Below are 13,692 nucleotides of genomic sequence, written 5' to 3' on the forward strand. Positions count from 1 at the left end.
TCTGTGTGTGTGTGTGTGTGTGTGTGTGTGTGTGTGTGTGTGTGGGTGTGTGTGTGTGTGTGTGTGTGTGTGTCTGTCTGTGTGTCTGTGTGTCTGTCTATCCATCTGTCTATCCATCTGTGACTTTTCGACACTTGCCAGCTCATGCACACCACACTATCCGCGTGTGCAGTTGTCATGAAATCGCCCCAATCAAGAGTTTAGAACTGAGTTGAACTGGCAACAGACCGAGTTGGGGCAAAATAAACGAACAAAACAGAGCAGACGCACCAGCAGCGACTGCGACACAGAGAGATCACAACAGATGATGAAAGGAAAACAAAACAAAACAACCCAACTTCACACACTCATATGTGCACACACACACGCACACACACCCACGCACGCACCCTCCTTTCTTCACTCTCTCCCTCGCAACACGTCCAAGGGCAGCACGCATGCAACAAGACGCAAACCCACACGCAACACACATGGCCATGATGAGATGATCATGTCGAAAACTGGAGCCTATGGATGGAGCCTACTTCTGCTTCTTTGCATTCTTTGCCGCGTTCTTTGCCGCGTTCTTTGCCACGTAACTCCGGATGTAGAAGTTCATGAACAGCGCAATCATCGTCACCATGTACGTGATGTTGGCCTGGTGGTGGCGTGGACACGTGAGGGTGGCGGGAGGAGGTTTGAGGGTGAGGTGGGGGTGAAGAGAAGCGGAAGAACAACAGGTGGCAGCACGCAAGATGTGGACATGATGCAGAACAAGACGGTTTTGATTTGAAGTGCATGTGCGTGTGAGCGAGTGCGTTCACAGCACAGCATCACAACACAACCCAGAACGACGCATAACAAGCACATGCATAACGCAACACACAAAGCCACATCCACAGCAGGGTACGCACCCATCCCATCCACTCGAAGAAGTTGCAGTTGCCTGCCCTGACTTCGTAGACGGCGGTGGATGTGGTGAAGAGCACAAAGAAGAACTGCGCCAGCTGCAGCTGTGTCAGGTACCGCTTCCACCACAGATATGGCCGCACCCGCGGGCCCAGCGCAGCCAGCATGTAGTACGAGTACCTGATGAGTGTGGATGAGTGTCAGTGTGTGTGCGTGTGTGCGTGTGTGTGAGTGAGTAAAAGGGTGTGAAGTTGTGTGTAGCTGTGTGTAGTTGTGTGTAGTTGTGTGTAGCTGTGTGTAGTTGTGTGTAGTTGTGTGTAGCTGTGTGTAGTTGTGTGTATGTGTGTAGCTGTGCCCCCCAACACACACACACACATCCACCACCAGAGCCATATCACCGCACATGATGACGTGGATGCAGGAGTTGATGGCTGCAGAGTAGCACGACTGGCCCCCTGGCGCCCAGCGCGTGCCCATCCACCACAGCGGGAACATGGTGGAGTGGTGGTACAGGTGCAGGAACGTCACTTGGTTGTCTTTCTTCCGCAGCACAAAGAACAGCTGGCAGTGGTGTGTGTGTGTGTGTGTGTGTGTGTGTGTGTGTGTGTGTGTGTGTGTGTGTGTGTGTGTGTGTGTGTGTGTGTGTGTGTGTGTGGTGAGCAAAGGGGCAAACAATCAAGTGCAGTGCCTAAAGGACATCTCACAACAACAGCACAGCACAGCAATCCCAACGAACACACAGCACATCAGAAGCATGCAAATCGTAATACCGTGTCCAAGAATTCAATGCACTTGCTGAAGTAGAACCACCACACGCCCTTGGCAAGCTGCGAGGAGAGCGAGAAGAAGGCAAGTCAGCACGTGAACAACTCATGAAGTACACTAATGTGCTTACACACATGCACACACGCACACACACCTGTGCATGCACCTATACACAGCACACACACACACACACACACATATACCCAGCACACACATACACCCAGCACACACACACACACACACACACACACATAATCAACGCACCCTCAGCGAGTTCTCGTTTGTTGGATCCTGGTTGACTGGCGCGCACCACAGGCTCATCTTCTCGGCAATGATGTTGCGGATCAGCTGCAATGCACATGCAAGCAAGACAGTGACACATAAGGGTACACGGTGAACCCGTCGTCATGACACGCACTGACATTCCTGCATCTGAGAGCTAGCTCCCTCTGTCCCTCTGTCCCTCACTGACGAACACACACACACACACACACACACACACACACACACACATACACACACACACACACACACAAACACAAACGCACATGCTACCCCACGCTCCCTTCCGTTGTTCCCTTGCCCGCTGCACACCTCGTATGCGATGTAACCGTTGAGGGCGACGACGAACATGTTGTAGACGATCAAGACATACTTGAGCTCGAATGGCTTGCGATCTGGATGGCATCCAAAGCACACAGTACAGCGATGTTGCCAGATGTGAGCCCATCGTCATAGTTGCGAGTATAGTTCATCCACACCACACTGATCACATCCACCACACAAACCAGCCAGAAAGCACGTGATGGAATGAACCCCCAAATCAACGCCAACAACCAACGCCAGCAAAGCAATCCTCACACTGCTCCCTTTCCGACCCTCAACCCCACTCCCTCCCTCCCTTGACTCTGTGCCTGTACCTACCCTTCATGTAGCTCTGGCCAAACTTGATGATGAGCAGGTACATCGCAGACATGGCCAAGGTCGGCACGGGCGACGACATGAGCAGCCAGTCGCTCGTCCTTGGATCTGTCCACCCACAAGACGAAAAAAAAAAAAAAGCAAGCGCATCATGAGCGATACATGCGCAATGCCGAGCAGGCAAGGCTGCTTCATCACTGGGTTCACAAAGCTCACCTCTCAATCCTAACCACAATCCCACGTCGCGCCACCTTCTCTCCACCACCCACGCTCATGCGCTCACTCGGTTGCGCAACCGGTGCCGCCCACCGCCATCACTCACCGGCGTTGGTCATCATGTAGTCGTAGAACTCCATGATGGCGTCCATGGGCCACATGGCAGCAGCCATCTTGGTCGATGAGGCAGTGAACTGGCACTGAAGCGAGTAAGGGAGGGGCTGCGACTCACACACACACACACTCGCACACGTGTTGTTGGTTGTTGGCGGGTGCACTGGCTGGCTGGGATTTTGTGGGCGTCGCTGGCTGGGCACAAGCTTGGTTGGATTGAATTTACCACACGAGCGGTGTTGAAGTGGTAAAACAAGGTTTACCACGGAATCAGGTGATTCTGAGGTGGTGGATTCAAAATGCGTGCGCACACTAAAGTAAAATGTGTGCGAAACATATACTGTTTCAGTAATGCGACAGGACAAACTGTAGATTCCCCCACGTTTTCCCCCTTCTTCCCGCGCGCTGCACACCGAGCCACGATGAGCGCTCTCGCCGCCTCCCTCACCCACCCCACAGAGCTCTTCCAGTGCGTGCCTCTGTGTGCATGTGTGTGTGTGTGTGCATGTGTGTGTGTGTTGGAAACTCTTCCTGTCTCCCTCACTGTCTGCCTCTTCTTGCCTCTCTCTCTCTCTCCCTCTCCTTTGCCTCGCTCCATCTCACTGTTGTTCGACTACCCTCACCACGATTCCTCTCACCGCGATTCCACTCACTGCACACGATTTTGTCAGGCTCATCAACTTCCAGTTCTTCGGCGGCAAGGAGCGCCTGTTCCCTGCCCGCGCAGAGGTACTTTCACCTGTGTGCGTGTGTATGTTGGGATTGAGATTTTGTGTCATGCCACCGATTGACCTCGCCGCTCATGAAGCACGTCGTGTGTACTGGACTGTAGCTGGAGAACACGCCGTCCATGCGCCGATGCGACTACTATCTCTGCCGCACAAGCCGCAGCTTCTCCGCCGTCATCCGTGCCCTTGACGCGGAGCTCAGGTGTGTTGTTTGTCTGTGTATGTCTGTGTGCGTGTGTGTGTATTGCGTTGTGAGTGTGAGTGTGTGTTGTGTGAGTGTCTGTGTTGTGAGAATACGGAGAAAGTGAAACACGCCCCAAGCTGCACGTGTCTCCTTCCTCCCACCTTCACGCACACACACACACCTTCACGCACACGCACACACGCACACACTCGCACACACACACACACGCACACAACCGACCATTGCAGGCCAGCCATCAGCATCTTCTACCTTGTTCTGCGCGGCCTGGACACAGTTGAGGATGACATGTCCCTGGACAAGAAGCTGAAGCACAAGCTGCTGACGACGTTCCACGAGAAGCTGTACGATCCCCAGTGGAACTTTGATGGCAGCGGGCCCAACGAGAAGGACCGCGACCTCCTCGTCGAATTCCACGTGGTTCGTTGGTGTGTGTGTGTGTGTTTGATTCTGTGTGCGGCTGCCATCTCTCTCCATCGATCTCTGTGCAGCCATATGTCTACTTTTACTCCCATCCTTCTTATGCGTGCCCCATGCTCACCCCTCTCCTCCCACCGACCCCCCCCCCTTCCTGGTGCGCAGGTGACACAGGAGTTTCTTGCGCTGGACAAGAAGTTCCAGGTAGTGATTGCCGACATCTGCAAGCGCATGGGCCACGGTATGGCAGAGTTTATCGACAAGACGGTGGAGACGGTCGACGACTACAACCTGTACTGCCACTACGTCGCCGGGCTTGTTGGCATTGGCCTGTCGAAGCTGTTCTCGGCCTCTGGGCTGGAGAGTGCGGAGGTTGGCGTGGATGAGGAGCGGGCCAACAGCATGGGCCTCTTCCTGCAGAAGACAAACATCATCCGCGACTATCTCGAGGACTTGGAGGAGGGCCGCACGTGGTGGCCGCGCCAGGTACCACACGGCAACACGTTTGCCTGCGTGTGTGTCTGTGTGTGTGTGTCTGTATCTGTGTGTGTGTGCTTTTGTGTGTGTGTGTGTGTCTTGTGTGTGTGTGTGTATCTGTCTGTGTGTTTGTGTCTTTCTGCCTGTCAGTGTGTCCCTGTGACTCCACGCCCGTATGGCACCACGCCCAACAGCATCACCTCTCATACCAGCCTCCCAACCCCCCCCCCCCACAAACAACGCCTCTCCCCTTACGCTCCCCCCTAGGTGTGGAGCCTGTATGGGACGAAGCTGAGCGACTTTGCGTCGCCCGACTGTGAGGCGGGCGGGCTCGCGTGCCTCAACCACCTCGTCGCCGACGCCCTGCAGCACGTGCCAGACTGTTTCGTGTACATGTCGCGCCTGCGCACGCAGAGCGTGTTCAACTTCTGTGCCATCCCGCAGGTGATGGCCATTGCTACGCTCGACCTGTGCTACAACAACAAGCAGGTGCTCAAGCGCAACGTGAAGATCCGCAAGGGCACGGCCGTCTCGCTGATGATGAAGGCAACCTCCCTCGCAAACGTCATTGACATCTTCGTCTCCTATTCAAAGAGCCTCCAGAGCCAGGTGCTGCGGCTGAACTTTGTGCGTGTGTATGTGTGTGTGTGTGTGTGTGTGCTTTTGTGAGTTTGTGTGTGTGTGTGCGCGCGCGAGGGCGTGGGTGTGTGTGTGTGTGCTTTTGTGAGGTTTTTGTTTGTGCGTTTACGACGTGTGCAAGTGAGCGTGTGCACATGCGAGAAGAATGCCACTTTCTTTTTGTTGTTTTGTTCACACCTGCCCGCCCACCTTCCCCAATTCCATCACCACCACCACCACCACCACGTATGCGCGCGTACGTGCAGGGCGTGACGACGGACCCGACATACGGCAAGCTTTCGAGCACGCTGGACACCATCTTCAAGCGGGCCGAGCAAGCCAAGACCATGGCCGCAGCCACAGACAACCTGCGTCACACCCGCACAGAGGCCCAGCAGGCGCTCGTGCTCTCGCCATCAGTCACCATTCCTGTTGGCATTGCGCTCGCAGGCCTTGCAGCATACTACTACACGCGCCACACGCAAGCGCCCAAGCCCTGAGCCATGCCACGCCTTTCGTTTCGTTGTTAGCATGGGAGCGAGCGTGTGTGTGTGTGTGTGTGTGGTTGTGTGTGTGTGTGTGTTTGGTTGTGAAGGGAGTGTGTGCCATCTGCTGCCTACAAACGATGCTGTGATTGGGATTGTGGTTGTGCTTGTGACTGTTCATTTTTTGATGCCGACCTAACAAAACAGTGAATTAAAGCTGATGCATGACGGAGTGAAGTGCGTGACATGCGGTGTGACATGATGTTCTGAAGAGTGAGCGGCGAAGAGTGTGAAGCGAAACTCTGTGAGGTGCGCAGTTCGTCACATCGCTGCCTTGACACAAGCGAAATATGACAATCACACCTATCAATTTTCCGCAATGATGACGGCAAAGAGGAAGAGGAGGAAGGACAGCCGCAACAAGAGCCACAGCAGCAGCGATGGCAGTGGTTCTGCTGCGACACGCTGGCAAGGCTGGCTGAACACTGGCCTTGCTGTACTCTGTGAGTGAGGCTGTGAGGCTGTGAAGCTGTGTGAGTGAGGCTGTGTGTGTGTGTGTGTTTTTTTTTTTGCTTTGCAAGTGTGTGTGTGTGTGTGAAGGAGAGCGAAGACGCCGTTTGTGCGAGTGTTTGCCTTGTGGAAAGGTCGCAGACAACAGCCCGCTGACATGTTGTGCCTCAACTGTTTTGTCAACCTCTTCAGGCATCGCTGCAGCCGCCATCTGTTTGCCGTGAGTGATACGCACAAACGCGTGCCAACACGCACATGCTCATGCGCATGCACTTGCACACATGCACATGTACTTGCACACGACACACTCACATGCGCACGCATGTGTGCTGTTGTGCAGCCTCGCCGTTCGCCATCTTCACGAGCAAGCCCGCTTCTTCTCCGCGCTCACAACGACCGAGAGGGAAATTTCCTTCACATCAGAGCAGGTCTGGGTCACACCGTGTCATGGTTGTGGTTGTGGTGGCTCATTGGAGTCACAGCTTCTTGTTTGTTCTCATGCTGCAATGTATTGCTGTGCGGCATCATCCACCCTCATCTTGCGTCTTCGTGTCAATGCATATCCAGGCCATGTACTATGCGTACTTCAAGAAAGCGCTGATGACAATCGAAGATACGCCAGGCATGCTCCCCACCAAGATCATGGCAGCAATCAATGTCAGTTGTGTGTGTGTGTGTGTGTGTGTGTGTGTGTGTGTGTGTGTGTGTGTGTGTGTGTGTGTGTGTGGAGGGAGCACCAGTTGCTACCACTTCTTCCAACTGCTGCTTCCCTACCCGAATGCGACCGGAAAGCTCACACGCTGCCTTAATATTTGATAATGTGTTGAGAAGGCGTTCGTGCACGACACGCGCATTGAGCATCCGTCCAGCGTCAACGCTCTCCAGCGCTTCAATGTCTACCCTGAACTTGTCATTGCCACAGCCATGCACATCTGGCGCAGCGTCCATGCCTTCATCTGGGGAGAGCAGCCACAGCAGACCTGCATGCAATGTGCGCGCGTGCGTGCGTGCGTCTATATATGTGTGTGTGTGTGTGTGTGTGTGTGTGTGTGTGTGTGTGTGTGTGTGTGTGTGTGTGTTTGCATGCCACCTTCCCGCTCATCTGCAACCCCGCACTCTCTGCTATCCGCCAGTACCTGGGCATGTGCTTCAAGTTCACCCCAATGCATTGTTTCTTATCAGATCAACAGGCTGGCGGCTCAACATACATGACGTGCACGGGCGCAGCCGTCCCCATTTACTTCTACATCAATGTAAACACGTGCTTTGCTCTGTTGTGTGTGTGCGTGTGTATCTGACATGTGTTTGATATGTGTTCGCCACTTGCATGCGTGCCACATCACGAATATGGATTCACCAAATGAACCACGTTGCTTGCATGCTCGCGTGTGATTTCAGTCTGTGTTTGGCCTCCAAAGTCTCGCCATCGCCTCCCTCCTCTTCCTCGTGTGGTGAGAACACACCTGCGCCTGCTTGATGCTGCTGAAAAGCACGACCGTCCACCCGTTCATTGCCGGCGGTGAACAGAACTGCCGTTTTCATTTCACACTCCGCCTCACTTGCACACACGCGTGGTGCTGGCCATAGGGAGGTGTCTGGCAACAGCGCGTGGAGCGTCATCGCCGCAATCATCTTCATCGCCGTCAACTTTGACGAGGTGCAGTGCACTCCAGCGACGCAAACAGCGCATCCATCGTTGCACAGTCTTGCTCCGTTCCAGCTCACAAACATACACACGCACACGCACACGTACACGTACACAAGCGCTTTGGCTTGAAGTGGTTTCCCCTACCATTCACTCACTCTCCCTCTCTTACTCACTCACACACACATACACACACACACACACATACACACACACACACACACACACACACACACACACTGACGTGCATGTGGTGCAGATGACACGCGTGATGTGGGGACCGCCACTACGAGAGAGTTTCGGATTTCCGTTTTGGATGGCACAAGTTGCCCTTATCACACACGCCCTGCGGTCAGCTGATGTGCTTTGATGTGATGTAGTATGAGATTTCGTGCTGTGCCATGCACTCGCGTACCCATAGATGAACATATTGTGCACACAGCAACCCCAAAGGAACCCCCCCCCCCACACACACACAGCACAGCACACATACAGCACTCGTCACGCTCAACACGACAGCATTTGATTCCAAATGCAGGCAGTACAGGACACGCGTGCCCTCGGCCTTGATGGCCGTGCACGTGTGTCTCCTGGTTGCGTTTGCTGCGTCGTGGCAGTTTGCTCCCTTCGCCCTTGCTGTGCAGATGTGTGCGCTTGCTCTCCTCTTCGCCCTCGGTGCTCTCCCACGGCCGCTCCTCGTCGCTTTTGCCTCCTCCCAGGTGGGCGCCTCGTTGTGTTTGCGTGTGTGTGTGTGTTTGCGTGTGTGTGTGTGTGTGTGTGTGTGTGTGTGTGTGTGTGTGTGTGTGTGTGTGTGTGTGTGTGTGTGTGTGCGGTGTGCTTGTTGATTGTGTGAAAAGATGTGTTTGTACGGGTACGCATGTGTGTATATATGTATATGTATGTGCTGATATGCAACCCTGCCTGCCTTCGTTGTCCAGCCTGCAGTTGGCTTCTATGCATCATTTTCCTCACACACGAGTGCGCACTCAATCACGCCATGTAGACGCTGGCGTGGGGCATTAGCATTGCACTTCAGTTCTTCAACGCGTTCATGATCACATCCGCTTACACCGCCACCATTATCGGTGTGATGCAATTGCACATGTCGGCTTGCGCCTCGCTGCTATGATTGACTTGTTGCTCATTAGCCTCACGAAAAGCGCGCACACGTGGCTGAATTGTTCTTGCTTTGTACTCACCACAATTAACACACACGCGCGCGCGCACTCAACACTCACACTCACACTCACACTCACACTCACACTCACACTCACACCCACGAAAACACACACACAAACACACGCTCACACGCTCACAAACAAACACACGCAGGGTTGTGGGTGTCGGTGATTGCACTGCCGCTGCCGGATGGACGCGTGTGGCGGTTTCTTCGGTTCCCGCTCTTCCTCATCACCACTGCAGCAGCGAAGGCGGCGCCCACCCTCCTCCTCAGCCACCAGCAGGACGTGCGTGCAAGCGCTGTACTGTGTTTTCCCCGGTCACAGCCCTACCGTGACACACACGCACGTGCACGAATATCAATGCAAACCACATGCACATGCATGCAACCCCCATAATCACCACATCAGGCATGATGATGGCACTCACTCATCCCTTCACTTCCCCCCTCCCATCTATTTGTTGTGACAGAGTCACGTGCTGGACATGCTCAAGGCAAAGTTTCGGCTGGCACCCGGCACATTCCACACGAAACTCTACACGTGTGCCAGCGCTTTCGACTTTCTACCAGCGGTGCGCGCCGTGTAGAGAGGGAGCGAATGTGGGTGTGTGGGTGTGATTGTGGGTGTGTGTGTGTGGGGGGGGGGGGTGTGGGTGGGTGTGCTTGTTCGTAAGCGCGTGTTTCGTTGTTTGTCTGTGTCGTTGCGTATGATACGTTCACGTTGATTTCTGTGTGCACCTGTGCAGGAAACGTATTGGCGGTTCACCACTTCGCTTGTGCTGCCACTGGCAGTGATTGTTGTTGCTGCGAGTGGAATTGCGGTTCGTTTTGCTTGCACTCTACGCGCTTGCATACGCACGTGTGCCTGTGTTTGTGTTGTACACATGTGTGTGTGTGCTCTTGCGCGCATGCTCAAGTGCAAGCCAGACCACGACTGCTCTATTCCTCACACGCACCACCTGCTCGGCAACACCTTTCGACCAAACACCCAACACAACAGCAACTGCGTCGCTTGCTGCGCAGTGACAGCAACGGTCACGCCACCTCCATCACCGCTGGTCTGGAGAGCGCGCGGTTGTTTGCAGCCGTCATGGTGAGACAAAACGCTTCGCAATCGTGATATTGTTGAGCAGAGAGAACAGTCCTCTCTTGCTGGCGGCGGAGATGTTTATAGGGGTGACGAGATGTGTTTTGTTGTGCTGTGTTGTGCTGTGTGTTGTATGATGGGTGATGCATCATACAACACTGCCCTGAATACAGGTCTCACCATGTTTCCTCCTCCACATGCACGCGCTGCTGTGTTCGCTGCAGGCGTGCGGGTTTTTCGTGCTCGCGGTGCTGGTGATGCGCCTGAAACTCTTCGCCACGCCGCTCGTCATCGTCATGGCCTCTGTCGCGTTCTCGCCCGAGGTGAACACAGCAATTGCGTGTGATGTTGTAGTGGCAGCGTGAGGGGGTGCGTGCACATGGGCCTGGACGTCGTGTGTGCGGGTTTTGTTGGCACTCGTGCTCGCACTCGCAACTGACACATGTACACGCCCGCGCTCGTTCACGAACACCAGGCCGTGCGTCAAGTGCTGACACGACCATTCATGTTTGGCATGGGGACAGCTTCGCTGCACAAAGCCATCAGCATCGGCCTCATCTCAGGTGCAAAGCACAACAACACACTTAACGTGCACTTGAACAAGCGCACGCACGGTCAGGCACGCTCTAAACCTCACCACCCTCTCACACTGCTCCTTTGCCGACAGCTGTGCTCTTCAACGGATATGGACACGTGTCGCGCCTTGCATCGAAGCAGGGTGAATTCAACGACGCAAGCACACTCGAGCTGGTACGTGACGATGAATGGCGACTGCAGGCACAGTCATATGTGTGTGTGTGTGTGTGTGTGTGTGTGTGTGTGTGTGTGTGTGTGTGTGTGTGTGTGTGTGTGTGTGTGTGAGTGAGTGTGTGTGTCTGTGTCTGTGCGTGTACGTGCATCGCTTCCATTCCGATTTCACGCACACGCACACACACGTACTGCCAGGTGCGATTCGCAAACACACACGTGTGCAACTGCTTGAACGCACTTTGTCATATTTGCCTGCAGTAACGTGAGCTGACTGTCGTGTCTTTGGGGCGCGAGTGAGGTCGTGGTTTTGCGCGGCGGCAACGAACGCCTCCAACTCACTCTCCGGCACTCCCAAGAACCTGCAGCAGCAGCAGCAGCAGCAGCAGCAGCAGCAGCAGCAACAGCGCAACATTCCCGTGTTGCACAGTTCTTTGATATCATCAGAAGCAGCCAGGAGCATCGTGCCACATCAAACGCATGGGTACAATACAGCAGTCACATCCCACTGTATAGTCACCGTCATCACCACGTCCTCCCATGCATCCCCTCTCCCTCCCGTATGTCCACCCATCTCTTCCCTGACCTGAAGATGCGGTGAATTGTGTCGTTGAAGTTGGTTGTGAAGTCTTCCAACTTGACGTTCAGCCCAAAGTGGTCTCTCTCCGTCGCAGCAAACTGCTCCTCCATCGCCTGCACGTGTGTGAGTGAGTGAGTGAGTGAGTGAGTGAGTGAGTGAGTGAGTGAGTGTGTGTGTGTGTGTGTGTGTGTGTGTGTGTGTGTCAGAGAGTGAGTAAGTGCGTGCAAACGTGCGTGTGTGTGTGTGCAGGTGAGTGCAAACGTGCGTGTGTGCTCGTTTGAGCACAAGCAGCTTCAACGCCCTTCATGCATCATTGCATGTGTTCTCACCAATAGTTCGGGCTGCATGGCGTCTGCCATGTCTCGTAAGCCAGCGGACATGTTGGGTGCATGGACAGCCACCCTGGTCAATGTCCATTGCAACAGAGAGCAACACAAGAATGGGGCTGAGAGATGGTTTGAAGCACCTGACCACAAGCGTATACACACTTACACACACACACACACACACACTTACACACACACACACACGCATACACATAGCAGTTGCAAGCAGGCAGATCATCAACAGTACTTGTGGAAGTTGTCGTGGGCGGTTGGACGCTGGGTCTCGTAGAGGTACGCGGACACGATGGCGGCAACGGGATCACGCACAATGTGCACGAAACGGTAGGGTCGCTCGATCCAGCGCAGCTGACGTGCACCATGGGATGATGATGACGACGATGTGAGACGTACATTGATCGGAACAGAAGTGAGCAGGACACAAGCGCGCTGCAGCACGTACTTCGGGCATGCCAACTCGCGCACTCACCAGGGTTTGGTTGATGTGCTGTGCGTGGAAGGTGACAACGACATCGACGTCGTCTCCAAGCTGGCGCCATTGTTCCTCAGTGATTGGGCGGAACTTAACCACACCCATGTGCAAAAGAGAGTGAGTGTGTGAGAGAGGGTGTGTGCGTGTGTGTGTGTGCGCGCGCGCGTGTGTGTGTGTGTGTTGTGTGTTGTGTGGGTCTGTGCGTTCGATGAAGGTGGAGATGATGATGAGAGGGTTGAGACAAAGAGCTGGGTAGCTTGCAGCGCACGATAGCCATGCATCATACCTGTGAAGAGAAGATCTTGAGAGGCGGCGATACGAGGCGTCGAAGTGTGCCCCACATGTTCTGTGTCAGGAAGCTCCCCGTCTTGTGGTGTGTGCCCAGAATCCTGTCCATCAATGAAACCCAAATGTCCGTGAGTCTGTGTATCACAACAAAGGTACACACCCACAACCATCACACGCACACACACACCACAAGATATGGCGGTCGCGCAGCGTTGAAAAGTCTGGCGCCTGTTCTTGGTGGAGACAGTGGCAATCCTCGCACGTGGACTGGAAGCCATGCCGGTTATGCTGGAATGAATGGCCGTTCTGTGCCTGCCCTACACTGCACGCGCTGCCCACACACACTTCCCCCAAGGGACACACGCAGTGCGCATTCCCATGGTAGTGCGAGTACACCAGCTGCAGCAACACACAGCGCACAAGAGAAGATCAGATGGTGCCGTCGCAGTTGTCAGCGCTGCTACATACACGAGCTCGAACAGAAGAGCAGGCACAAGGACATACTCTGTATCGCACGCTTGCCCACAGGCCACCTCCACAGGCCCAGCTTCAGCACACCTTCAATGAATGGTTGCTTGGGCACTGCTGTCCAGCTGCAAGAACGGAGTCGTCGAAGCGGCCACAACAAGCAACGGTGAGTCTTTGGAAGCGAGCGCAGCTTTACACACACACACACACACACACACACACACACACACACACACACACACACACACACACACACACACACACACACACACACACACACACACACACACACACACACACACTGACCTGGGAAAGAGTCTGCTGCACATTGGTGTGGTGTCAGGCATGCTACAGCAGCAGCGGTCAGCGTCACGAGCGCAGCAATCACCATCATCATCATCCTCTGCGTACACACACACAAAAATTATGGTCCTTCGCGCGTTTTGGGCGCTACACTCAGGCAAATGTGTGTGTGTGTGTGTGTGTGTGTGTGTGTGTGTGTGTGTGTGTGTGTGTGTGTGTGTGTGTGTTTCGCCCTCC

The 13,692-nt window shown here is 54.4% G+C and overlaps 4 protein-coding genes across 4 annotated transcripts; 2 read left to right on the forward strand and 2 right to left on the reverse strand.

The window, feature by feature from the left end:
- Positions 1 to 161: 161 nt before the first annotated feature.
- PTSG_05847 (uncharacterized protein) lies at positions 162 to 3,210 on the reverse strand. Its single transcript, XM_004992683.1, has 8 exons — positions 2,897 to 3,210; positions 2,578 to 2,682; positions 2,248 to 2,330; positions 1,918 to 2,001; positions 1,659 to 1,715; positions 1,292 to 1,449; positions 894 to 1,068; positions 162 to 637 (listed from the first exon to the last, which is right to left on the reverse strand). The coding sequence occupies exons 1-8, from the start codon at positions 2,961 to 2,963 to the stop codon at positions 521 to 523; spliced, it is 846 nt and encodes a 281-aa protein (XP_004992740.1). The 5' UTR covers positions 2,964 to 3,210; the 3' UTR covers positions 162 to 520.
- Positions 3,211 to 3,257: 47 nt separating this feature from the next.
- On the forward strand, positions 3,258 to 6,063 carry PTSG_05848 (farnesyl-diphosphate farnesyltransferase 1). The gene is made up of 7 exons (XM_004992684.1): positions 3,258 to 3,373; positions 3,576 to 3,633; positions 3,737 to 3,834; positions 4,065 to 4,254; positions 4,417 to 4,737; positions 4,996 to 5,337; positions 5,613 to 6,063. Exons 1-7 carry the CDS (start codon positions 3,327 to 3,329, stop codon positions 5,844 to 5,846), a joined length of 1,290 nt encoding a protein of 429 aa, XP_004992741.1. The 5' UTR covers positions 3,258 to 3,326; the 3' UTR covers positions 5,847 to 6,063.
- Positions 6,064 to 6,213: 150 nt separating this feature from the next.
- PTSG_05849 (uncharacterized protein) lies at positions 6,214 to 11,264 on the forward strand (the record flags this gene model as incomplete). The annotated part of the gene is made up of 19 exons (XM_004992685.1): positions 6,214 to 6,334; positions 6,534 to 6,561; positions 6,682 to 6,769; positions 6,909 to 6,998; positions 7,173 to 7,332; positions 7,524 to 7,594; positions 7,740 to 7,792; positions 7,929 to 7,998; positions 8,246 to 8,337; positions 8,525 to 8,705; positions 8,990 to 9,071; positions 9,319 to 9,452; positions 9,637 to 9,738; positions 9,913 to 9,987; positions 10,167 to 10,259; positions 10,478 to 10,576; positions 10,729 to 10,816; positions 10,921 to 11,003; positions 11,262 to 11,264. 19 exons carry the CDS (start codon positions 6,214 to 6,216, stop codon positions 11,262 to 11,264), a joined length of 1,713 nt encoding a protein of 570 aa, XP_004992742.1.
- Positions 11,265 to 11,377: 113 nt separating this feature from the next.
- Positions 11,378 to 13,599, reverse strand: PTSG_05850 (uncharacterized protein). The gene is made up of 8 exons (XM_004992686.1): positions 13,459 to 13,599; positions 13,243 to 13,277; positions 12,872 to 13,083; positions 12,683 to 12,785; positions 12,394 to 12,486; positions 12,154 to 12,272; positions 11,910 to 11,982; positions 11,378 to 11,693 (listed from the first exon to the last, which is right to left on the reverse strand). The coding sequence occupies exons 1-8, from the start codon at positions 13,550 to 13,552 to the stop codon at positions 11,526 to 11,528; spliced, it is 897 nt and encodes a 298-aa protein (XP_004992743.1). The 5' UTR covers positions 13,553 to 13,599; the 3' UTR covers positions 11,378 to 11,525.
- Between the last annotated feature and the right edge of the window lie 93 nt (positions 13,600 to 13,692).

This window comes from Salpingoeca rosetta (genome assembly GCF_000188695.1).
Source record: "Salpingoeca rosetta unplaced genomic scaffold supercont1.15, whole genome shotgun sequence".
NCBI lineage: Eukaryota > Choanoflagellata > Craspedida > Salpingoecidae > Salpingoeca > Salpingoeca rosetta.